At 39.3% G+C, this 27,341-nt stretch overlaps 1 protein-coding gene across 2 annotated transcripts in view; it reads left to right on the forward strand.

Annotated features, from left to right (window-relative positions):
* The window catches only part of Phex (phosphate regulating endopeptidase X-linked), a 195,510-nt gene that overhangs the window by 39,982 nt on the left and 128,187 nt on the right, over positions 1-27,341 (forward strand). For both annotated transcript variants that reach the window (XM_059250532.1, XM_059250533.1), the window contains exons 4-9: positions 1,653-1,739; positions 3,030-3,256; positions 10,060-10,128; positions 12,629-12,745; positions 16,151-16,234; positions 17,406-17,551. In XM_059250532.1, the coding sequence (XP_059106515.1) occupies positions 1,653-1,739; positions 3,030-3,256; positions 10,060-10,128; positions 12,629-12,745; positions 16,151-16,234; positions 17,406-17,551 (730 nt within the window). The remainder of the gene's footprint in view (positions 1-1,652; positions 1,740-3,029; positions 3,257-10,059; positions 10,129-12,628; positions 12,746-16,150; positions 16,235-17,405; positions 17,552-27,341) is intronic.

A 27,341-nucleotide genomic window follows, 5' to 3' on the forward strand; every position in this document is an offset into this window, starting at 1 on the left:
CCCTAAATGAAATTTGGATTATTTACTTCTGAATGTGTTTTTCTAGTAGTCTAATGACTATAACCTGCATAAGCAATGTGGCAGAAAGACATGTGAGATGGCTTGAGTGGAAGTATGTATGGATGTGGTTTGAGAACCTTGTTGGTTGAAGAAGGAAAAAACACAAAAATGAACCTTTATTTCTAGAGCAAGTTATCCAACTTTTCTTGCTGTAATGATACACAAGATGCACCAAACAAGTAATTGAAAATACTCACATTCAACCAGAGTTTAGTTTGCTATAATCTATCTAGTGTTATGGGCTTGGTTTATGTACAGCTGTTCATAAAAACAAAAGCCAAGTACGCCTGGAGAGACTGACTGTTCAGCAGTGAAGAATGCTTGGTGCTCTTGCAGAGGACCCAAGCTCAGTTTCCAGCATTCACATTGGGCTGCTCACAACTGCCTATAACTCTAGCTCCAGGGGATCTAGCACCCTCTTTTGACTTTTGTTGGCACTTGTAAACAAGTACATACATACACACAAAGACACACATAGACACATGGAAAAAAATGAAACAAATCTTAAACAAAACAAAGCAAAACAGAAACCTAGACAAGATCTTTAGATTGCAGCTTTTGAAATGTGGAACTTGTAGGTTAGAAGTCAGATCTTCTGGGAATGTGTGATTTTTGATCAAATTGATTAGTATTGTGCATTGTGCCTTGAAGCTCTTCAGAGAGATATAGGAGCAGCTTTTCCACTGATTTTGGAGGCTGTCGAGTGTGTTCCCTGTCAGCAGCAGTTTTGCATAGTGGAAATAGGCAGGTGCCAAAGGGGCTTCGGTCACCATAGGGATCTGTCAACATGGCTTCATGATGGTCATTTGATGCTCTCAAGTTAATTCAAACTCCTCCCTTCCTCCTCTCTCTCCCTCCCTTAGAAGAAGTTTGTTTTCACTGAGTCCTTATTTGAAAGAAGAGTGACAACAACCATTTTTTTAACCTTCAAACAATCTTATTAATGATTTTATAAATAGAAAATAATTTTCCAAGAAGGTCTGGCAAACAGTTTTTGTAAATGGCCTCACTTACATATCCAGGACTTTGCATGTATGAATAGGCATGCTTTCAGACAATGCTTTCATTTGAGTAGGCTTTCCAACCTCAATTCTTTATTTCCTGTTGCAACAACTTTTTTTTCATGTACATGGCATGTTTATGCAACACCGAATAAAACTTGTAATGGGAAAATTTTTTCCGGGTGACCTCCCTGAGAGGCTGAGTTATGAAGAAAATCATAAGGAACTTGACCCAGATGAAATGACCTCCATTGAGAATATTGCTTGGTACAGAAACAGCAGACTGAATGAGTTTTGGTTCTTTAATAAATGAAGACTGCTTCCTTTTGTGGAGGTGGCAGAAGAAATTAACCCCTGCAGAAAGCCTAGCCTCAGACGGAAGTTGGTTTCTTTTGAGTTAGGAGAACTGTGGATAAAATAATGTTTAATTGTTTTTATTTGGATCTCAAGCAGCTTGGAATCGCCCCTGCTGTTTGCATACCTTGTATTTTCCAGAATTGTCTGTCTTTGCATTTAATTTTCTGGAGGCTGACCTTCAATTTGACATCCTATGTAGGAGGATACTAATGAATCCTATTTTCACCTTCCTAGCACTTCTGGAGAAATCAGTCAGTCGAAGGCGGGACACTGAAGCTGTACAGAAAGCCAAAATCCTTTATTCATCCTGCATGAATGAGAGTGAGTAATAAAGAAAATAAATATTTATGATCCTTATACTTCAGAATTCTATTAGTGGTTAAAGGTATTTTTAAGGAAGAGAGAACTGAAATTCTATTAATGCTTAAAGGTGTTATTTAGGCAATAAAAAAATTCTCAAAGACTGGATTTTGATGAGTCTTTCTTAGTCAATCTGTGGCTGCTGTAGTGGAAAAATAATCTTTTAAAGACATTTTGCTTTTATTATTTTATGTTTATAATTATGTAGTATCTGTGTATGGATATGTGCACATGAGTGCATGAGTACAGGTGGAGGTCAGGTAAGGTTGTACCTGGAGTTTCATGCTGTTGTGTACTGCCCAACATGAGTGTGGAGAACTGAACTCATGTCTTCTGCAAGAACAGCATATGCTCTTAACAACTGAACTATTTTTCCAGCCCCAAGAAAATAATCTTATTTCTGTGACTGGATTATTTGGGTATCAGTTCCTAAATAAGAAATTTGAATAAGACAGCAGGGAAAACCCCATTGTATCTAGTATAAAAATCAGAATCCATATCCAGGCCATTCTGGCTCAGGAAAAAGCCTGAGAGGGCATATACTTAGGAGAATTACGTTCCATAGAAACTACTGGAATCTAGTGACATTTATATTTCCAGGCATGTCAGGCTCCTAACTATTATTCTTATTGGGAGACAAAGGCCTCAAGGTGATCAAGGCCGTTCCAGAGTTGAAGCAAGTGTTTCTAGAAAGTGTGTTAGTTGATTTAGGATTTGGGGGATATGCTAGAAATACCTGTTCACTGGGGGCATCCTTGTCTTAACTGAACCATATTGTTAATTTAGGGTTATTCTTTAGTGCCAGTAATAAGTACCATTGGCTTAATTTCATTCATTGGCTCAGGTCTATGCAGTAAGCCCATCTTCATTATAGAGACCATCCAGCAAGTTCACTAAAGAGTGTTATAGTTAGTTTTGCTCATATAGTTATTCACAACTCATTCTACTTCTCTTACCCTCACTTTAACAGGTGAAGTTTCAAGTAGAGGGCTTTATGGGAATTTTCTCTTGAGAAGATAAATTTGCATGCTAGCTTGGTGATCTACTTTGCAATTCATTTTAATTGTTTTGTGTCAAGGTATCATGGAGCCCAGGTTGGCTTTGAGAAGTCACTGCATTGAGTTGAGGGTAACTTAGAATTTCTGATCCTCCTGCCTCTTCTTCCCAAGTTCAGGACTTAGAGGCATGGACCATCACACCTGGCTTCTAGTTTACAATTCTAACTTGCCCTTTGTTTCCATTTCCTTTCAGAAGCAATTGAAAAAGCAGACGCCAAGCCACTGCTCCACATCTTGCGGCATTCACCTTTCCGCTGGCCTGTGCTTGAAGCTAATATTGGTCCTGAAGGGGTTTGGTCAGAGAGAAAATTCAGTCTACTGCAAACGCTTGCGACATTCCGCGGTCAATACAGCAATTCTGTGTTCATCCGTTTGTATGTGTCCCCTGACGACAAGGCGTCTAATGAACATATTTTGAAGGTATAGCCAGGGCTGTTTGTTCATTTTAAGATTAGCCCTTTAGGGTGTCTTTTTCTTTTCTTTTTATATACAGAGCCTCAAGTATCCTACGCTGGCCTCAAACTTGCTTTGACTTTGACCCAGGATGACTTTGAACTCCTGCCCCCTGCCTCTATCGCCTGAGTGCTGAGATTGCAGGTATGTATTACCATACCATCTTTATGCAGTGCTGGAGACTCCACCTTGTGAATGCTAGGAAACCACTCTGCCAACTGTGCTCAAATCCCCAGTGTGGGTGCTTTCCTAAAGAAAGAAATTCATGCTGGCTTAATGAAATGATGAGGTAAAAATTCAGCTGAGCTTTAGGATCTAGAATTATGCCCTGCTCCCAGATTTGCCGAATATAGATTGGCAGCAAACTGTCAGCCTTTCAGGAACCCCGTGAGTGGCTTTCAGGTGATCCATGCTCTCACTCTTAGATGGCTTCTCTGAGCATGTAAATTCTCTCTGACAGAGGTCTCTGGGTCTTCTGTGATGATAGAATACTTTCTGAACTCTGCTCTTTGCCTCACCTCCTCGTTCCTCTGACAGAAGGGACAACACATGCCAGATTCCTTGTTCCCCTTCCAGGAACAACTTGAGTGCACGCCTACATACCCATTGTCAAGTTCAATCTGAATCTGTCCTCCTCCCTTTCAAAAGGTAAAGCAGAATTTATTCTAAGCACATTTTCTGCTGGGAGAATGAGCATAAAGGCAGGGAGCAGTTGGATGTGCCCCGAGGTGGATCGCATTGGTGAAATTAGGAGGTTGTCAGAAAGATACAGACCACAAAAGATTCATCAATGAAGGAGGATGTAGGAATTCAAATAACATATCCCAAGTCATTTCATGCATTCACTTTCCTGTGTTTTTTTCTTCTTCCATGGAAGAATAATAATGAAGCTATTGAACATTGATTTCTGCCCTAATCTGCCCTTCATCAAAGCAGAACATATTAAGGATATATCAATATAAAAACTATAGGACTATAAAACTATGTAGTGTATTTCCTCATCCAACATAAGCCATCTCTCCAAAAATCAAAACCATGGAGTTCTTTTTTTTTTTTTTTTTTTTTTGGAGTTAAGTAAGAGGTGGGCAATGTGTTTTCTATAAAGGGACAGATGGTACAGATCTGAGGTTTTGCCAGCCATCTGGTCTCTATTTCAGCTATTGAGCTTTGGCATTGTACCTGGGAAAGCAGGTTTAGATGATGAATGGGTATAACTATGTGACGAGCTGGCCTGAAGGCTGTAGATTCCTGACCTCTAAGTGTAGACAGTGATAGGTGTCAAGAAAAATCTTTGCTTGTTGAAAGAATTCTCATGCAGAAGGAAAGTTTTAGTTCCAGAGACAGCTGTGTGTCTGTGTTGGATGATGAAGTAGCGACATGGTATTGAGCCATCTTGAAATGCTATTATGTGAGACACAATGATGGTTGCAGTCCAATCTGCCCCTGTTCTATGTGGATAGAGCACTCAATTTTTTAAAGCCAGATTTTAAGACTATTATTCTCAATTACAGAACTATTATGATATTCTTCCAAATACTTTCGATGGTGTTTTAAAGTAAGAAAGAGATTGTCATTCAAATGTAATTTACACCCTCTGAGAAGTGGTAGATGATTTTGATTCATACAATGATGCGTCATTGCAAATGGTAACTATTTCATTTTTTACCAATTTCTGGAGCTAGACAAATAGTTGACCTATTTCTTTCATATTTTATCATGAAGAATACTACCAACTAAAATAAAAATGAACAATGAACATCTATGTGTTTATGAACCCAACTTCAATAGCCTCAACTTTGTGCTATTTTTACATAGTTTAAACCTCTCCTTTTTGGAGGCTGGAGCATTTTATAGCATGTCTAAAATGTATCTTCTCACTGTGAATATGTCATTGCCTGAGCTAATGTGAAAGACTTTTACCGCAACCAAAATGTAATCATAATTTCATACTTAACATCTAATAATACAGTTAGTTTTCAACTTTCCTAATTATACTAAACACTTTTTTTTATACTGGTGAGGGTAGAATCCAGGGCCTCATGCATGCCAAACAAGTGTTCTTCCATCAAGCTATACCTTCAGCCCCTCAATGTATCCTTAAACCCTAACTAGAAACAGCTGCATTTTGATTGAGGCTAAAATTAAGAATCAATCACATGTGCACTTTCTATGTCTGATTTAATCTTTAACAGGCACCCCCTTTTCTTTGTTTTTTTTAAACCATACTTATTTGCCAAAGAAACCGGATTATTTCTCCTATATATTTTCTCCACAATCTGGATTTGATTGATTTCAGGATAAACAAATAGCCAATGAGACAAAGTTCTCGCTTATAGGAGGAGCACAGCTTGAAAATCCAGGAGAGGAACTCAAGAGATGCTCCATAGTTAAGAGAACGTACTTCTCTTGCAGGAGACCCGAGTTTGTTTCTCAGCACCAATGTCAGGTGGCTCATAACTGCCTGTACTCCAACGTTAGATGCCTTCTTTGGTTTCTGTGGGTATTTGCACCCTCAGGTGCCTGCTTACACACATACACACTTACATAAACATAGTTATAGTTAAAAAATTTATCCTTTCTATTTTAGTTATGTATGTGTGTGAGAGACAGAAAGAAAGAGAGATGATGGTGATGATGATGATGATGATGATGATGATGATGATGATGGTGATGTGAGTACAGATGCCCTTAGAGGCCAGAGGGCTTGGATTCCCTGGAGCTGGAGTTGTAGGTGGTTTTGAGCCATCCGACATGGATCCTGGGAACTGAATTCAGGTCTTCTGCAAGAGCAAACACTATGTGCTCTTAAACACTGAGATATCTCTCCATCCTACATATACCTAATTAAAAATAAAAATAAATCAGGATAAATAAAAGGGTTAGATTACTACTACTTAAATCTTTGAAGAGCCAGTTGATTTAGGAAGTTATCATCAATCGCTACTAAAATGGCCAGGTGAAAGTTTGGGAAACTCATGGAATGATGTCTCTAGAACTCAACTATCAATAGTAACATTGCTAAAAATGAGAAAATTAGATATTGTATGCCTCTTGATACCAGTCAGAAGTAACACACTATCACCAAAGACATTGTGCCAAAACCATAAAACAAGAAACAAACCCCTTAAAACTAGTTCAGTGTCTACCTTTAATGTCAGTTTATAGAAAAATAAGGGAAACAGAGGACCATGATAACAATTTGCCTTGCACACTTAATATTCAGTTACACTGGTCCTAGAAACACTGTCAATAATAGAATGCTTCCCAAACGTAAGAAGGCACTTGTACACTTGTTATTGCTTTCTTTTGCCAAGATGGCAGCTTGTTCCAAACTGAAGTGTTCAAGTACTGCTTGGCATTTGAGTGCAGCTCACATTGGCTTTAGTTCTATCCTGTTTGTACCAAATTACATGAGTGAATGTTCACACATCTGAATTAACCTCCTCCCTGAACAACATAGAGCTACAGTTTTCATAGTCATGAAACAGTTTTAAGCATGTGTCTAGAGATAGCAGGGAACAATTTTGTTCTGAGTTCTATATGAAATCTAATGAACCTGACAACAAAATTTGTGTATTGGTGGCTTACCAATGTTCTAGAACTTGTGTGTATGCATTGGCTGTTTTGTTAGTTTTCAGTTTCTAGGGGGCCATGAAGTGGTTCAGCAGGTAAAACATTTTCCGACAGGCCTGGCGATGTGATGGATTCAATCCCTGGAACCCACATGCTAGTTGTCCTCTGACTTCCACATGTACACATGACACATGGGTGCATGTGTATATACACACTAATAAATTACATGTAAAATTTTTAATTGTTAAATACAAAATGTAAATGAATGTGCACTTGGAGTCCTGAATCCATTTAGACTTTGTGGGACATAGTTTGAAAAACAGGAGTGTGGTAACAAGGGTTGGCTCTGGTGTTGAGGACACTGAGGCTCTCAGTTCAGCTTTGAGAGTTACTCTTTATACTATGTGTATTATTTTGTCTCTCTTGAGTCTCATTTTATCTGTGGATAAGGAAGATTAAATTATCATTTACTTGACATTGTTGCTATTTGGTTTAGATCGCTTGAATTTTGTGAGTTTTTATGGTAGATACTGGTCCACAGTGGCGTATGCCAAGAGGCTCTTTCTCTTGAAACATGGCCCATCAACTAGCCAGGAGCATTTGAACAATAGAGGAGGGATTGTATGAGCAAGAGAGGTCTCAACCATGATTGGAAAAAGCACAGGGACAAATAGCCAAACTAGTGGAAACACATGAACTGTGAACCAATAGCTGAGGAGCCCCCATGGAACTGGACTAGGCCCTCTGGATAAGTGAGACAGTTGATGAGCTTGAACTGTTTGGGAGGCCCCCTGGCAGTGGGACCGGGACCTGTCCTTAGTGCATGAGTTGGCTTTTTGGAGCCTGGGGCCTATGCTGGGACACTTTGCTCAGCCTGGGTGAAGGGAGGAGGGGACGAGGCCTCTCTTCAATTTGATTAGTTGACATGCCTGTTTGACCTATGATTTAGTTGTGTAAGAAACAGCTTAAACTTTGACCTTGAACATGTACCCACTTTACTGTTAGTAGAGCATATGGTGCCTCTGAGTATAGAAAAATGCACTCCTTTTAATGGGCAGATATGCCTCCATCCTCAAGATATGCAGATTGGCCCACATAATGGTCTTTGGAAAAGCTCCCCTGTGGCAAGATGGTAGAGATTTGCTGTGGATTTCAATGGGAGATAAAATTGTAAGAAATAACAGAAAGGCATATTCTAAAACATCACCTTGCTACCTGTGCTCATGCTCGTCTTAAGTATGGTGATAGGAAGAGTAGGAATTTCAGGAACAATGAAAAGTGGCATGTGTGACCTTGAAAGACTGTTTGGAAGGTCAGTGTTGTCCTAGTATAAGACAACTCCAAGTCATTGCTATTCCATGGCCTGAATTTTTTCTAGCACTAATCCAAATTCATGATGTCAACCAGAGAAATTCTCTTAGAAATGAAGTTTCTCTAATGTATTGTTTTTCCATTCCTAGATCATAATTTTCAGATGTTTCTTTTTGTATTATTACTTTCTCCCCTAAAACACTTTGTTGTAATTGGCATGCCAATTATAATTGGACAAAAATCACATCTTCAATTCAATGTATCTGGTTTTCTAAAACCATATGTTTTTTTTTTTAAATGTAGCCTGAACTATCCTGTAACTCACTCTGCAGCTCAGACTGGTCTGAACTATCAGTCCACATACCTCTCAAGTGCTGGAATGAACATTTTCTTTTCTTTTGAAATTGAAGCATTCATATCATAAATGCAAGGACTTTAAAAGCTAGAACAATACCATGTACTTGTGTGGGTTTCTCAAGAAAGACTTTGCCTCAGGAGTTTGTGTGTTTCTAATAAGATTTAGTTGACTGACCTTATTCAATCTGTTGGTGTATTTAAAATGTTCCCTAGAAACCATAACAATCTGAAAGTTTATAAAAGGTCTGGTAACCTCACTTGAATTATCCAGACTTTTACCTTCCGTGGGTTTAATTTCATTTCATGAGAAGAACCTTTGACTTTCTTGATATTATCTGTATAGTTTCCTTTCCTCCAAGACTGGAGCTCACAAGAGTCACTGAGTGATCCAAATTTAATTGAAAGCCAAAGCATCTTAATCAAAATATTTTGTTTTGTGGTTCTGGCTTACTTCATTTTTGGAAGAAACAATGGCAGTTTGGGAATTACAGGAGGATGAAGCCAGAATGGCTTGTGACTTGGTTGTTTTAGGCCAATTAGCAATACACACAGGCACAGGGATGGTTTGAAAACATTACTAAAAAAAAAAAACAAAAAAACGAAAACAAACAAAAAAAAACCAAAACCAACAGTATTTCCTTAAATTTTATAACACCACTATAACTAGGCCTTTTATAGACTTTGCTACATATGAAAGGGATTTTTATGGAAAATTATAATTTTATATAGATTTTATGTATAAAAGGGGATAAAATACTTGAGATTAAAGTTATTTGTGTTTCTACAGCTTATCTTAACTTTACAGAGAAGTTTCTAAAAGTCACAAAGATTTCTCCAAAATGTCAGTTGATTCTTTTTGCGTAAAAAGGTACATTATTTTTGAGGTGGGGATGTAGAAAGCCTAATGCATCAGCTCCAACCAGATGAGCATTTGCAAAGCACTACAGTGGTGTCGGTAATGGATCAGGAAACAGGAGGGGATTTTACTATGAGCTCTGTTCAGCCATGTGAGCTTGGGAAAATCATAAATTCTCTGGCTTTTGTCAGATAATCTCTAATATCTATTCCAACTCAAGTAGCCTTGCACTGTTCAGTGTTGGCAAAACCTCAAAGATAGAAAGCATAAATCAGCTGGGCGGTGGTGGCGCACTCGGGAGGCAGAACCAGGCGGATCTCTGTGAGTTTGAAGCCAGCCTGGGCTACCAAGTGAGTTCCAGGAAAGGTGAGAGAAACCCTGTCTTGAAAAACCAAAAAAAAAAAAAAAAAAAAAAAAAAAGAAAGCATAAATCAGAAAAGTAGGGGGCACATCTCTTATACTTTAGGTCTCTCAAAGTGCCTATTTGCGTGTAGTTCTGAATGCAGTGAAGTGATTTTTGTGATGGTGACACAAACTCAAAATATGGCTGGGCTGCCAATGAGCCCGTGACTCTTGTTAATATGGTGCACAACAATTTAAAATGTCAATGACATGCTTTCTTTTTTGTTTGTTTTTTTGTTTTTTGTTTTTCTTTCTGCTTTTGTTTGAACAGTTGGACCAAGCAACACTCTCCCTGGCTGTGAGGGAAGACTTCCTTGATAATAGTACTGAAGCCAAATCTGTAAGTTTTATTTATGTTCAACTACATGTCTTGTCTGGCTGCTGTTTGGTTCATCAGTTTCTATAAGATATCTGCTTCTTTCCTGGAAATTATCATCATAATTTCACTGAGCACATTCCCAGTGTAGTAAGCAGAGATCTTTTGTTTTGGCCAGTGGTTCTCACCTTGTGGGTCATGACTCTCTTGGGGATTGCAAATCAGATATTTTGCATAGCAGATATTTACATTACAATTAATAACAGTAGCAAAATTATAGTAATGAATTAGCAAGGAAATAATGTTATGGTTGGGGTCACCACAGCATGAGGAACTGTATTAAAGAGCCACAGCATTAGGAGAGTTGAGAACCACTGGTTCTCAATACACAGTTTTACTTCCTGTCTTGTAGAGGTAGGAACATTAAGGTTTTATAAGTTCCCTGTTTGGTGCCCTCATTACCTAGATGAGGAGATACCATTATTCAAATGAAATGACCAAGATATGAGTTTGCAGTCAATCCTCAGAAGAGCAAATCATTCAGTATCATTTTCTAAACTGAAGGATATTCAAAACTGTATTGGCTTAAAAAAATCACCCTGGAAACTTCTTATATGGATCAAGCCATGGTGATTCTGAATTAGCAGACAAGATGGGATCTGGGACTCTATTTTTAGCATGTGCTCTGGGTTAATGATGGGTAATGAGAAACAGAAAGGATGGATCAGGTTAGAATTCTAGACTTAGCTTGGAAACAGTGTAGTTTCCTGGACATTGGATAGGACTAGTTCATTTTGACAACTTGAATTCACGTTGGAAATTTTGTTACCCCTCCAAACAAGCCTCATACCCAGGTCTCCTGGGTCTGTGCTGATAGCCTCTATATGTGGAAGGCTCTGCAGAGTAGCCAAGATCTTAGGCATCTTTCAGGCAGAGGATACTCATCAAAGGGGGTTTCCAAATTTTTCTTCTTGAGTCAACATTTGCTAGACTAGGGAGCCTTTGCTTCTGCTGTGATCTCAGCAACCACACTTGAAATTATCTCCTCTCCTTATAAGTAGTTAACCAAGTCTGAGTGACACCACCTTTACAAGCAATTCTTCCTCCAACCACCTGGTCCCTCCTTTCTATCCCTACTGCCCTAGATCATATTGCTGTCCACTCTGGCTTTAAGTACAGCCATTCATATTTAATTGTGACTACCTTCACTTCAATAGCCCTTTAGCACCACTTGGCAAGTTCTGTTCCCACACCACCATTCCCAGTATATCTTGCTCTCAAGATAGAGTCTAAATTCTGGGCTGGAGAGATGGCCCAGATGTTAAAGGCTAAGCTCACAACCAAAAATATAAGAGTATATCTCTCTCTCAAGATAGCGTCTAAATTACTTTGAAGAAGCTCAAGGCCTCTTCATTGCCTGCTTTCAACCTGTCTCTCCCTATTTACCTGTTTTTGTTCTTCCTTCAAGAGAAGGACCTATCTCTTACTGTTCCCAAACCCCATGTCTCTCAAATGATATGTCTCCAAATTTTCTGGGCTGCAATCTCCCAGTTCTTCAGCTTTCATGCATGTAGTGGCTTTATTAAGAAACATTTTTGCTTGCCTCATGTTACAGCTATTTCATGTTTTCTTCATCACGAGAGCACACACTGAGAAACAGTCTCAAGCATTATTGAGTTTTTCATTTATATACCTTCCTTCATCATATGTACAGCCACCTCACACATGTATTGAACTACTTGAACACTTTTTTAGTAGACGGGAAGGGCAAAACATTCTTTCCAATTAAGACTATTAGCCAGGCTTGCTGACTGAATTTCATTTATTAAAAGGCTGGCTATCTACCAAGAAGTATATAGGTCTTAAGGTGAGTCACACAGTTAAGAATAGCTTTCAGGGTCATGGTGTACCTTAGAGAAGAAATCTTGTATTTGGTAGTTGCTAGGTTTCTCATCATCATTTCTCCCTCTCTCACCCTGAGCCAGGGAAGACAACTCTATGGAAACTGAAACTGAAAAGACACAGGACTCCAATCACTATAATCATCTTTTATTTCTTAGTGTGAAGCTAGGTAAATGGAGCTGGATGGGAATAAATCACACTTCGCATTAGTGTTCATGGATCAGGTCCTCTGCTTTTAGACACAGTTCTTTCCCGTTACTTTATTAAAGCATCACTTGCCTGGGAAGGAGACACCTGACCTTTACCTTTCTATTCTGGACTCATTTGGAGATGTTTCTTTTATCCATAATATCACCAGTTACCAGAAAACTATTTTGCTTGATGTTTGATGCCTGAGCAACTCTATCTGTCACAGAAATAGTCCTGTGAACACTCATCACTCGTATTTTTCTTCTAAAAGTGGCAGGTAGGTGGCTGGCATTGCATAATGCTGGTATACTCTGAGTACAGAGTGAAAATGAAGAAAGCTTATTTCCACCTACTGTTTCTGCTCTTCCGTATCTCTAAAACATACTTCCTAGCAGGCTGTTGTCATGGCCACTTGCTTCTTTATCTCTTACAGTATCGGGATGCCCTTTATAAGTTCATGGTGGACACTGCAGTGCTTTTAGGAGCTAATAGCTCTCGAGCTGAACATGACATGAAGTCAGTGCTTAGACTGGAAATTAAGATAGCTGAGGTAAGTCTTAGTTGTAAATGTTTTCTTTTCTTTTGCCATGCCCTTTTCTTTTTCTTATTTTGTAAAAAATACATGCTGAATGAAAATATAAATTGTGGCCAAAGGATAACCTTCTGTGTCAATGCCCTCTGGATCCAAGGTAGTAGTTGCATACTCTTTGGGAAGTAAAAAGAATCACTACAGAAATTAAGAGCTCCGCATTCCTTCCACTTCTCTAGTTTGAGCCTAATCAATATCTATGTGCTACTCTACTGTGATTAAAGAATGCCAGCAAGGAAACCTGTTTTCTCAGAGAAATTCTTATATGGCTCAAATAGAAGACAGATATTCAATAAATACTGATTTAATTGAAAGTTGGCTGGCTGACTTCCTTCCTTCCTTCTTTTTCCTCTCTCTCTCTCTCTCTCTCTCTCTCTCTCTCTCTCTCTCTCTCTCTCTCTCTCTCTCTCTCTCTCTCTCTCTCGCTGGGAGTTGAATGCAGAGTTTCACACATGCAAAGTATGTCAACCCCAAATCCTGGAAGGTAATTTTTAACTAGACCTGATTTTTTGTATTATTCCTACTCAGTGTGACTGATAAAATTTGATCTCAGAGAAGTTTGTCTATCAATATTGGATATGAAATTTAATGCAGAAATTGTATAGGGCACACTTTAAACTTTAAAGATGCCTTTCTGGTACTATTTTGTGTCTACCATTCTTTACTTTTACATTCCTTTCTTTTTTCTTTTTCAACACAAAATCTTACTGTATAACTCCAGCTGTCCTGGAACTCCAAGGATAGCTTGGAATGCAGAGATATCTACATTCCTCTGCCTCCTGGAGTGCTAAGATTAAAGGTGTGTGCCACCATGCCCAGTGGTGCCTGACCTTATGTTGTTCTCTCTCTCTCTCTCTCTCTCTCTCTCTCTCTCTCTCTCTCTCTCTCTCTCTCTCTCTCTCTCATTGCTCTAATGATTGATTGGTTGTCACTATGTCATGTATTATATTCTGAATAAATCACCTTAAATTCTTTCTGGCTCATGGTAGAGACAAAAAGAGGTAGCGGAACTAATTTGTTGGAGAATGGTAAATCCTAAATGGCTTTGTATATAGAATGACTGCTTTCTAGAAGAACTACTGTGTAAAATCCCTAAATGTTCTCATGTCCAGAGAGAAGAAATATGGTAACATTTGCTTGTGGGAGACCTTGGTGATCTTTTATTATGGAAGTTGCTAAAAATTCTGAGGTCCAAGTGTTTATTGGTTTTGTGTTTTGTAAACTGGTGATGGTATGTTGAGATGTGGAGTCGGGGCAAAGGGTAGGGTTGAGGAATTAGGTCTCCCTTTACAGTGAGGATGTTCACATATATCTTTCTCCATATTCCTACTCACAGCAGGAAGTTTCTTTCTAGGGGCTAGGTTGATGACTCAGTAGGTAAAGCACTTACTGTAGAAGCATGGGAAGCAGAGTTTGAGTTCCCCAAACCCATGCAAGGCCAGGGCTAGTGATAACTGTCTATAATTTTAGTGCTTCTCCTTTGAGATGGGAAGTAAAAACAAGAGGATGCTGGGAATCTCATGAACCAGCTAGCCTGGTATACACAGTGCAATAGCAGATAAAAAAAAAGAGACCCTGCCTCAAACCAAGTAGATGAAGACCAGTGCCCAAAGTTATCCTCTGACTTACATACATGCACTGTGGCATATGTGTGTCCTTCTGGTTCATTCTTGAAAACTCTTTAGTCAAGCCTGTGTTTACTCTAGGGCATCTAATACTGTCCTTAAGATTTTCTTTCTGTGTCTTTCTACTTCACTCTGTATTAAAACACATTCTTAATGAACCCCAACTTCACTTTAAAGTTTATTACTGTGTGTCCCTTGAATGTTGTGAAGATTGTTGCAGATGTGCCTATAAGCCATGTCTACATGCTATTTGGATTTCCTTCCCAAGAAAATAGGAGGCCCAGAGTACTAATTTGAACTGAAGGTGTGATAAACAGCATGGAAGGCCTTGCCTTGAGCCAGGGAGTTAGACCAAAAAGAAATCTAAAAGCAGCTGGGCTGAGGCAAGACAGAATTGTTGAGAGGGTAAATGAAGTGACAAGTCCATTGTGTGGAGGGGAGCAGCTGCTAGAGAGCTGAAAACAGCTTTGAGGCCAAAGGGTTTCGACCTGGAGCTTGGACTCTGAGTTGAGAAAGGAGGAGGGTGGGAGAGACATGTAGAAATCCTCTGAGGCAATGATTTAGGGTTCTCAAATAGCAAGGCAACTGTAAGGGGCATGTCATCTCTCCAGTGGAGAGTGGGGAGGGAGACACTAAGACCCTGAAGGACTTAGAAGAGAGGGGCAGTTGCTTGCTATTCAGCTCCTGTGATTTTATCTTGAAATATCTGTGGTGCATGGAGTTTTGCCCAGTAGGAATGTTCCTTTCATTCCCTTAGTCTTCAGGTGACTTGTCACATCCAAAATTACCAAGATAAACAGTTTCTGAGGCTGAGGAGGAAAAATGCCTCATAAAATCCAAATAAGTAAAGATTGCTACAAAATATGCATCTACACTATCACTTGTCTGAGAGACTGAACGAGAAGAGAGAGGACTTGTCCATGAAGTTGTCCTGGTGATTAGAACAAAGTAGAGTTCAATTGCAAAGCCTTGTTAGAGAACATAAACCTCAGGCAAAGTCTTCAATCAGTCCCAGCCACAGAGATGGTGATAATGGGCAGGAGGTGTGAGGGTAGGAGAGTTGTAGGTGAGGTGGACACGGCTAATGGATGTAAGGGAGTAGAAAGATAGAAACACAAAGTGATAATATGGGTAAGGGAGCTATGGTTGGTCAATGGAAGTGATTAAAATGACTCTTGAGGAAGAGTCATTGTTGCAGTTCTCAGATTAAATATGGCAGAGACTAGAAGCTTGTGAAATCTCTTCCTAGGTGGTGACCAAATTCATACCTCTAGCAGTGGGAAATCTAAGGTCAAAAAAATGATCACAGGTACCAGTGATATGCAAAGTGATAGCTTCCTTTCTGTCATTGACCATTGTCCCCTAGAGGTGAATGAGCTGAGTTCATTGACAGGTAAACATGGAATGTTGATCTTAATTGTGCAACTTCAGCTTGGTTGTCAAAATTGATCCAGTGATGGACTTGGCCCATCCACATGGTAGAGGAGAAGGGCATTCTGTGAACTTCTTTTTGTACTGGGGACAATATTTCCCACTGAAGAGGATACCTAAGTTTCTTTTTATTTTCTTAATCCTGTCTAAAATGCTGTTTTTTTAAAAATTTTCTCCCCACAGCTGGGCATCACACCAAAGTCTTGGAAAAGTTGATAATAATATACAGATGTTTTGGCACATGTGAAAAGCAGTCATGCAATAATAAATGATTCACTTGAAAAAAATAACCCAAATCTCTTTTTGACAGATAATGATTCCACATGAAAACCGAACCAGTGAGGCCATGTATAACAAAATGAATATCTCAGAACTGAGTGCTATGATTCCCCAGGTTGGTGAAAACTCTCCAAAAAAATTGTTCCCTAGTATTTACAAGGGATTAAATTTCATCTGTGTATAAAAGTTAGCCTTGTAAATCTTGAATCTTACTATTCATCTTTTTGATTATCTTTCTTTTCAACTATCACATAAAATATCCTTGTGTGTGCAGTGGGATTTCTTCAGTTGTAGGGAATACTGAGAGCTTTCTGATAGTGGCTTAAAACAGTAAGGCCATTTTCTTACAACATAGCTATGGGCATTAGTTGGTGTTGGTTCAACTGTTTAACATTGTATAGGCTTTATCTCTACATTTTAGTCTCCTCAGCCTTTTTTACTTCATTTTGATAACATGGTAATAAAGTGACCATTGTAGCTCTTCCACATTAAGGCAAGGAGAAGGAGAAGGACACACGGTCTTTTCTGACTTTTTTATTTTACCAGGGTAAACAGAAAAGCCCCCTTTCAGAATATTCCTAGATGGCTTGCTTTTAATTCTGAGTAGAATTTGGTCATGTGACCATCCCTGCTGTGGGGTAAGAGGTAGGGAAGTGGGTGCTAGACATGTGAGTAACTGGTTTTCAAGTTCACTAGTGGAGACAGACAAAGGGGAAAGAGTTGGCAAATGACCTTTAGTGAAGCCAACACAGTGTTTGTTTTAGAGACACACAATGCTGCTCTATATAATGGAGGTGAGTTATTTTGTTGTGGCTTTTTTCCCTCTTGGAATAAGAGAGGTTGCACAGAGGAGAAGACCAATAGTGTGCTAAGGCATCTGTGTCTGAGTTTAGGGGAAGAAGAAGGGAACATGAGAGTTAGAGGGAGAGTATTGAGGGAGGGAGACCAGGGGATTAGAGGAGTGAACTAAGCTAACAGAAGAGAAGGTCTTGGAGTGAGGTGGGGCTGAGGGAACAGGATAGAGAGAAGATGGAGGGCAAAGAGACGCTGGAGCAGGTGAGGGAATGTCTATTGTTCCAGAAGTTTGTGGTACAGAACACAGACAGGCTCCATTTTTAATGAAAGCCATAGGTCTGAGTGGCAACGATCTGACTTTGGTTTCTGGGTAAGCAAACGATGATCTTTAATGGTTTGGATGGAATAGATTATGCTCAGCCTACTCTTTGAATGCCTTTCCTCTTACTTGCTACCTTAACATAGGTTTCATTTATTTTCTCTATCCTCAGTTTGACTGGCTGGGCTATATCAAGAAGGTCATTGATACCAGACTCTACCCACACTTGAAAGACATCGGCCCCTCGGAGAATGTGGTGGTCCGCGTCCCACAGTACTTTAAAGATTTGTTTAGGATACTCGGCTCTGAGAGGAAGAAGTAAGAACTTTTACGTGCATTTTACTGTGGCTTTTGTTTTCTCTATAAATTAGAAGGGCCTCCATTTTTCATGTGCTTTGAAAATTGCTTTTAAAGAAAGTTACAGCAAAACAGTCATAGGGAAAATTACAGTGCCCTTTGTGATAAATTGGTCCCCATCATTGTCTGCTGAGACAACAACAAATGCACAATATTTTATGCCCCTTATTTACCCGAATTTCTTATTTCTCCATACTGTTTTCTCTGGGAACCTAAATTGTTTATTAGTTTTGGGAACTAGTTAGTAATGAAGTTATTTCCTGAGATTTCTATATAAACACTTTTGCCCCCAGTCCATTCTTTGTCTTTTGCTGCATTTTTTTCTTTCTGGTTTATTTTTTAGTCAGCAAGTAGTTTTCTGGCAACAGACCAAATTACCTGTGTTGAAAAGACAAGACTACTTTGAGAGCTGTAGGAAAATTGAATGGATAAAACAACTTATTTTAAAGCATGCTTAAGGTTTGCAGCTTTGCTAGCATAGGACTACAATGAAAAAAAAGTCCTAAAAATGCTCAAGTTTATGTCCATTAAGCCATTTAGATTTGACACAGAAAATGAAAGGTAAACAAGTTTATAAAAACAATTCACTAAAACTAATTGCTGTGCTATGATAAAAAACGAAAAAAAATATTTTATTAGTTAGGTTCTGTCCATGTTGTCAGGAATTAAGTTTCTTTTTAAAGGTACCTACAGAGGTCCTAGGAATAAAATATAGTATCTAATGTCTACTTCAACCCCATAGAAGCATCTAGATTTCTACAAAGAGCTGCAGCTGTTTAAGGTATCATCTGTGTTCATTGACAACATACAGAAAAAAAAAACAATAAATTCACCATTTAGAGAGAAGTAGTGTCCTTTAGAAATTTGCTAGGTGAAAATTGACTTTGACGGTGGGTAAGCATATGTGATGGTAAGCCTTTTTAGTCCAATGTACTTACTACACAGGACAAATGACACCTGCTACATCTCCTTAGGTCCTTGTTGAAAATACAAATACCAAACCCCACTTCCTTCACAGTCTGGTGTAGTAGGTCTACAGGGGGTCAGGAATCTACATTTAATTTTATTTTTGTAAAAGAGTGATTTATTTTTGTATTATGAGTGTTTTGTCTGCATGTATATATAAATGTGTACCATGTGGATGCCTGGTACCTGTGGAGGTCAGAGGCGGGCATTGGATCTCCATGGAACTGGATTTATAGACAGTTGTGAGCTGATACATGGGTACTGGGAACTGAACTTGGGCCCTCTGCAAGAGCACCTAGTGTTCTTAACAACTGAGCCATCTTTCTAGCCCTAGGAGTCTGAATTTTAAACAGGCATCCCAGGATAGTTTTATGATTCTCTTTTTGGGGGTTGGGGAAAATGGGAGAATCACTATATTATAAAACTACTTTATAAACATTTCCTAGCTCTAAAATAGGTGTTAAGCATCCCTTATCCAAAGAACTTGGGCCCAGAAGTGGTCATATACTTGATTAGCTATCTTGGGAATGGGATCTAAGTCTAAATATAAAATTCATTATATTTCATGCATAACATATGCATGTAGACTTATGATAATTTTATACAATATTTGTAGCATGTACATATTTTGACTGAGACTCTTCATAGGAGGTTATGTCTGGACTTTTCTATGTATAGTGTAAAATTATTGCTTAAAAAGTTGTAGATTTTGAAGCCTTTTGGTTTTCAGGTTACTTGATTTGGGTTGCTCAACATGTACTAGGAAATGAAACCCAAGTATTCTTCTTTCTCTATATGGCACTGAGTTGCTGAGCACATTTTAGATTCATATACTGATTTCCACCAAAACGTGTCTGCTACACTGTGTAGTCATCGTTCAGCAGCTAGGGAGTCAGTTTCTTCTGGTGACTCTGAACTTGATTCTAAAATAGTAGAGACTTTTGGAAATTGTATTAATTTGATTTTTCCCAAAGCTTAATTTATAACCAGGGCCATAAAACCCTGGTGGTGATTATATTTTATAACTGTGGGACTTTCTGTAGCAACAGGCAGTAGGAAAAACCGGAGGGAGATTTTCATCTAGTTCATGCTAAACTGATAACTTACCCAAATGTGAACACAAAGAACAACTGTAGAAGAGCATTTAGATGGAAGGCTCCTGCAACCATGTCCATATAAAATTTCACTTAAACATCAATATAATACTCAGATATTTTAAACAGTTTCTCAACAACCAAGTCATCAAAAAACAATGGGAGTCCCATGTACACTTACGAGATTTTAAAGATACTGTATGTATCTTGAAAAGATTGCCAGCACTTTGCATTTCACAGTAAGGTTTCACATTGCTGATCAATGTTTAAAATGTTTTTTGTATCTGTCTTCTTTCTTGCCTCTGTCTCCATTTTATCTTTGTCTCTCTTCCACCCCCTCTCTTCCTTCCCTCCACTCCCCTTTTTATCCTTCGTTTCTTAGGTCCTTGCATGGTGCTGAGCAAAAAAAAAAGATCCCTGCTGATCTTATTTGGTCCTCACTTGTGTCATCTGAAAAGTGTAGTTGAGGAACCGTCTTCTTGGGTCTCCATAGTTACTGTATATGCCAGGTGCTGTAAAAAGTGTCTATAAACTCTCATTGCCCTCTGGTCCTCTCAGATATGACAGGATCGTTCTGTCTTGTAGCTTGCCCTTCCTCTAGGATTGTGGTACTCTCTCCACTCAGCTGGTGGTGAAGGACTGTATGAGTGTTTGTTGAAAGGCCTTCAAATGGGCTAAGTCAATTCTACCAACATTCCATAGGACATGACCTAGTCTTGTGACACATCTAGCTGTGGGAGAGCCTAGAAAATGGAGTCTATCTGTGTATCTGGAGGAGAAGGAGTGAGATTTTCTCCAGACACACTTTTATCCAAGAGTTTATACAATTTTCTTGAAATGATTCCTCTTTTTTTTTTACAGCTCCCTCCATCTCGCTACAACACAGTGAACACTGGAAGGCAGGCATTTTGTGAAATGGCTTTTGTAGTTTTCAAATCCAGCATAGTGCCTCTCACATATTAGGCAATTCTTTAAAGTTTCTAGACATTAACCATACGCTTTACCACCACCATGTATGACCTGTGATCAGAATCCCAAAGCATATGAAATAGTTCTCCATGTAGAGAAGAGAGGGAAAAGGCCATGTTGAACACCTAGGGTGGTGGAACTAATGTGAAAACAGATACTGCTTTCAAAGTTAGAGACTAGAAGCTGACAGGCTATTTAGAGCTCAGGATGGATAGGGAAGACTTTAGTTTATTACTTCCACCCTCTTCCCATTTGCCCTTCTGTTAGGTGTTTCTGTACTGCCTCTGTCCTGAAAATTTGCTGTTGGAAACCATACACAGTTCATTCTGGCATTGACTAACATCAAGATTAAAAATGAACTTTTGCCAGGAAGTGGTGGTGCACGTCTTTAATCCCAGCACTCAGGAGGCAGAGCCAGGCAGATGGATCTCTGTGAGTTCGAGGCCAGCCTGGTCTATAGAGCGAGGTCCAGGACAGGCACCAAAAACTACATGGAGAAATCCTGTCTTGAAAAATCAAAAAAAAAAAAAAAAAGATCTTTCGTCTCAGAAAAGTTCTCTAAGTGCCTCCCTCCCTTTTTTTTTACATAGAAGACAATTTGTCCAGTGACTCATAATTAAAAAGCAGAGATGATATTCTGAATTGGTTCACATTCGTTTTGATATTCCATCGCTTTGTTCCATACATGCCCCTGTATGCAAAATAGGTACTTTTTAAAAAACTTTTTGGGTGGTTTTAGAGATATATGTTGAACATTCCACATCTAAAATGCTTGGTACCAGGTGTGGATTAGAGCTTGGATTTTTTTTTTCTGAATACATGATAAGAAGGGATCTCAGTGTAGACACAAAACTCAGCATTTGTATTTGTGTACACCTAAACTTAGACTGAAGGTCATTCCATCATAAGATAGATATGGTGTGCCTGCATTTTGTGTCCTGTCACATGATGTCATATAGAAAATTTCACTTGTAGTCTTGTGTTAATATGCAAAAAGTTTCAGATTTGGGGACACTTTGGATTTTTGTATTTATAGGTTAGAGATGTCCAACATGTAGTAGCATATCTCTGATTATTTAGATATTGCTAGTATTGGGAATTCTCCTGTTATTTTTAATGTTCCAAAGTATCTTTGGTTGGTATCAACTGCTCATTTCTTGACTGCTGCTTCAACCCTTAGATCAAGCCTACTGTTCCCCTGGTAGGATGGGGATGTCCCTCCTAAATGATTGAGTGTGATGACAGTAATACAGGAATTTTTTTTTTATTCTACTGCAGATTGAACCTAATGTTTTGCAAGTGCTAATCAAGAATTCCAGCATTGACCCACATCTCCAACTATTGGCTCTTGGTAGATAGTATATATAAAAAAAAATTACTGGAGCAATGAGAATCCTCCTCAAGAGGTGGAGATACAGAGACTACATTGGCTCTTGTAGTTCAAGGGAGCAAATGGTCGGGGTGTAATATTGGAGGCGTAAGCTAGAGGTTGCCATAGAAAAAGAGGTGATGTTCCAAGTAGAGAAAAAGTGAGTAGGTAAGGAGGGGCTGCATCCTTCAAGTTACTTCTGTCTCTTCCTGACTCCATGTTAAGTGATTATACACCTATAGTTTAAAATAAACTGTGATAGGAATTGTATAAACTATCAAAATTAACAAATGTTGCAAATATTTTTTTTTCTTGGAGGGCTATTGGCAAATATTATCAGCATGTCACAAGGCAAAGGACATGTAGACTCCCCCCTCTTTCTGTCTGCTGTATCTTTCCTACTGATTCTCTGATTTGAGGCTGCCCCAGAATTGCTCCAAATTAGATAATTTGATCTGAGAAACAAGAGACTATGAATGAGAGGCGCGCGCGCGTGCGTGCGTGCGTGCGTGCGTGTGTGTGTGTGTGTGTGTGTGTGTGTGTGTGTGTGTGTGTGACAGAGAGAGGGGGGGTAGAGGAGAAAGACAAAAAAAGAAAAGGAAAAATAGGCAGAGAACAGAAAGTTCTCTGGGATGTCTTATAATGACACCAATCTTGACCTAAGTGTTCTGCCTCTATGATCTCATCTAAATCCAATGAAATTCCAAAGGCCCCATAACAAGATGCCAATGCATTGGTGTAACAGTTTCAACATATAAATCTAGAGGGATACACATTTAGTCCATAGTGATATTTCAAACAGAGAAAATATGTACAGAAGTGGTTGCAGAGATGATGGGGGAAAAATGAAAAGCAAAATGAGATGCAAAATGCCAATCCAAGTTCTTATTAACATCAAGAAGCTACCATCATCCCTAGGACTATCAGACAATGAGAGGAATAGTATTACCTTAAACTAGATCTGAGGTCTAATAAATTGGAGCACTGTGAGATTGCCCTATGTTGGCTGAGAACATGGGAGGAGATTAGTGATAGAACTGGAGCCAAAGAGAAGACACAATAAAATACAATTTGAATGAGAGTGAGAGAGGAAGATGATGGGATGGTGGCAGAGAGAGAACAGTGAGAGAGAGAGAGAGAGAGAGAGAGAGAGAGAGAGAGAGAGAGAGAGAGAGAGAGAGAAGTGTAGCTGGCAGTATTCCCTAGTCCCATCCAGCTCTTGCGACCCCGTGGTACCTCAGCCTCTCGGACCCAAATAAACACAGAGAGGCTAATATTATTTTTAAACTATGGCCATGGCAGGCTTCTCACTAGCTAGCTCTTATATTTTAAATTAACCCATTTCTATTAATCTATACTTTGCCACGTCGCTCGTGACTTACCGGTACCTTTACGTCTTGTTTCTCATGGTGGCAGTTGGTAGCATCTCCTCTGCTCTTTGTTTCTCCTTTCTCTCTCTCTAGTTAGAATGTCCCGCCTAACCTTATTCTGCCTCACCATTGGCCAAATAGCTTTATTTATCAACCAATCAGAGCAACACATATTCACAGCATACAGAAAGACATTCCATCAAAGAAACACAAAGGAGAACACAAAGAAAGGTGGTAATGGAGAGAATTCCTTTTTTCCCTTGGGAATTTTGCTAAGCTTTTGTGATCTTTCTTGCCTTCAGTTTTATTTTCATGTAAATCAAACAGAATGTACATTTAGATGATCTTTGTTAGACAGAAGTTCCTAGAGGCTCACTCAGAAAGTGTCCAGTTATGTGGTCCTCTCATTATGCTCATCTGTTCCTAAGATCACCTAGCTCTTCAAAGTGTGGTCAGTCCACAGATATGCAGAATAATCATGACCTGAGAGCTTGTCTAAAATGGAGAATCTTAGGCTTTGTCCCCAATGTACTAAATCAGGAGCTGTAATCGATTAAGATCTCCAGAGATACAGACATTCATATATTGACATTAAAATTTAAGGATTGATCTAGGGTTTAGAAAGTCCTAGTTGAGCTATGTATTCAGAACGTTTAGAAAATGGGATTTTACTAGACTGTCAGTTCTCAGCCATGCCACACATCAGAATTGGGTGTGTAGGAATTGTTAACACACATGTTTCTGGGGCCCCATCACTATAGTTATTAATGCAATGATAGATCTAGGGTAGGGATATACCTAGTTTTCCAGTGATGTCTAACCTGTTGGTCCAAAGACTACTTTGAGAACTACTGCCTGAGGCATTTTTCTGGACAGTCTAAAGGATTTTAGACCTCGTTGGTTCTTGAGAACCTTTATGGCTCACTTCAAATGGTAGGTATGAGGAGGGAAGAGTAAATGCAAATTCAGATGGAAAGATTGAGAACTTCTTTGAAAGTCTCTTGACTTTTGACCTTTTCTTTCTCCATCTATTATCTGTGGGGATAATAATAGCCACCCCACAGCACTGTTCTATCACAGAAGGTATCTTATCTCTTAAATGTAATATACACATAAACTTCTGATAGTTGAGAACATGAGGGAGAGTAGCAAAAACTTCTTAAATAGCAAATCTTCTGAGTCAGAGGCTTTGGGGAAGAATTTCATATTGCTGTCCTAGTGGTAGGTTCTTTGCTGGGATGATTTTCTTTTCTTTATTTATTACCATTAGGGGAAATTACTATATTGTGAAAAATGCTTTTTGGACCAAAAGAAGGATATAATGGACCATTTTCAATGGCTGTGGCTGAGTCTGATTTTTTTTTTTTTGACGTGTCTGATCATTAGGTGGTAGTGATTCAGTCATTATGGTCATCTCTGTTCTGGGTGTGGTGATATTATCACTCCTAAGCTATACCCCACAGTGTTTTTGTCAGGAATTTTATAACACATTGGAACAACTCATTAGTGTCATTGTCTCTCCAGGTGAGCTTCCCAGCCAGCATTCCATCTTCTACCTCTCAGAGAACTTGTTACGCTATTGTCTTAGTAAGGCCATAGCCATAAAGGCCTCACTATTCATTTTTTTAAATCTCCATAGATTTCTGCAAAACACCTCTGGTGAAGTGTTTTCACATTTTTGTGATTGGTCAGGAAACTGTTGCTGAATTAGTAGCTTTCATATATCACTGTGTGGTGTGTGGGAAAGCACACAGGCTTTAGACATACCTGGCCCTGACCTAGCCTCCATGGCTTATTACAGTGGACTATACATAGGCCTTGGTGGGGGCAGGACTTAAAGATATTTATATTAGATATTACTCTAGAGCTGGTGATTTAATTGACATGGGGTGGCCTGAGCATCTTCACTTATCAAAACTCTCCAGCTGAGTCTACTTGTTTGAAACCCACTGACTGTATGATGAAGATTTTACTAAATGATTCTAAGCTTCAGCTAGCTATGTATTCATCTAAAAGCTTCACCATCTCAAAGTCAATATTTTTTCTCACCTCTCCATCTCTCTAGTAGCTAGAACTATTAGTTCATACCTAGGTACTTATGATGTGTTGAGTCCATGAAAGAAGGATCTCTTATATATTACAGTATATCTATACAATTAAGAAAAATATACTAATAAGCTAAAATATTTCATTCTCCACTGTATCAGTTCCTTTCCACGTTGGTGGGACCAAATACTCCATAAAAGCAGGAAAGAAGGACTTCTTTCATCTCACAGTTTGCAGGTACAATCTATCATAGCGGAGAAGTCACCATGGTGGCTAGTGCTTGAGGCAGTTGCTCACATTGCATCTACAGCCATGAAGCAGAGAGAAGTAAATGTGTGTACTCTGCTAGCTTTCTTCTTTTTATTTGAGCTGACGCTCCTGCCCATAGAATAGGCAGGCCTTCAGGATGGGTCTTCCAACTTCAGTTAACTCAATCTAGACAGTCTCTCCCAGGGTTGCCTAGAGCCTTGTTTCTCAAGTGACTCTAGAGCCTGTCAAATTGACAGTGTGAACCATCACACTGACTGTAGGTGCAGAGTCAACAGTAAATGCTTGGTGAGAATTTCTTGGTTTGTTGAGAAGTAGGGATGTGTAGGCAAAAAGGAAAGGCCTAAGATGGCGTGTTTCTTTTAGTTACCAAAACAGAACATGGCTGAGGGCAAGACTTAAGTTATTTGGATGTTGGACTCTGAGGAGATATGTGCATACTCTGGCATGGTCTTGGGTGTAAGAAGAAAATTTTAGAATGTCTGTATTTTCATTTTATAAATTAAAAAATAATTATGATTAATAGAGTTCTACTATATTGATGACTACAGGCCCATAGCTTAGGGGACACACTGTTTACTATTGTTAGTTTGTTTTCATTTGTACATTAAAAGTAGTTCTGAAATACTTAGAAATTCTTTTTTGTCTTAATTTTTCTTTATTCTTCTCTCATATGATACATCCTGACTGCAGCTTCCTCTCCCACCCCTCCTTACCCTCCTACCAGTACTTCCCCACCTCCCTTCTCCCCCAGATCCACTGCTGCTACTCCATTTCCCTTCAGAAAAGAGCAGGCCTCCCGGTGATATCAACTGGACATGGTATAACAAGGTGCAATAAGACTAGGCATAAACCTTCATATCAAGGCTGTACATAGCAACACAGTAGGAGGAAAAAGGTCCTGTTAACAGGCAAAAGAGTCAGAGACACCCCCTCTCCCTATTAGGAATATAACAAAACCCCCAAGCTAAACAGCCACAGCGTATATACAGAGGGCCTAACACAGATCCACACAGGCTCCGTAATTGCTGCTTCAGTCTCTCAGTCCCTATGAGCCCTGCTTAGTTTATTCTGTGGGCTGTGTTTTCCTGGTGTCCTTGATCCCTCTGACTCTTAAAAGTCTTCCTCCCTGTCTTCTGCAGGGTTCCCCAAGTTCCACCTAATGTTTGTGGGTTTCTGCACCTGCTCCCATCTGATGATGATTGGGCTAGGCACTAATCTATGAGTATAGTAGAGTATCTTTAAGAATCATTTCATTGACTTTTTTGTCAATCATATTTGGGTCTATCCTAGGTCTCTGAACCATCTGGCTTCTGGTTTCTGGCCATCCAGGCAGTGTCAGGCATGGGCTCTCTCTTGTGGCTTGGGCCCTCAAGTTAGACCAGTCATTGGTTGGCCATTCCCACAAGCTCTGAGCCACCATTTCCCCCAGGCATCTTAAAGTCAGGACAGGTTGTGGGTCGAAGGTTTTGAGGCTGGGTTGAAGTCCCAGTTCCACCACTGGAAGCCTAGTCTGGCTACAGAAGATGGCTCCATATCCTCCATTACTAGGAGACCTCTCTAGGGTCACTCTCATAGGTTCCAGGAGGTCTTCACTGCCCTGGGTTTCCACATTGCCCCCTAAATGCCACCTATTCCAGTCATCTCTCCTCATACTCTCTCCCTCAGCC

Source organism: Peromyscus eremicus, chromosome X, assembly GCF_949786415.1.
Source record: "Peromyscus eremicus chromosome X, PerEre_H2_v1, whole genome shotgun sequence".
Classification (NCBI taxonomy): domain Eukaryota; kingdom Metazoa; phylum Chordata; class Mammalia; order Rodentia; family Cricetidae; genus Peromyscus; species Peromyscus eremicus.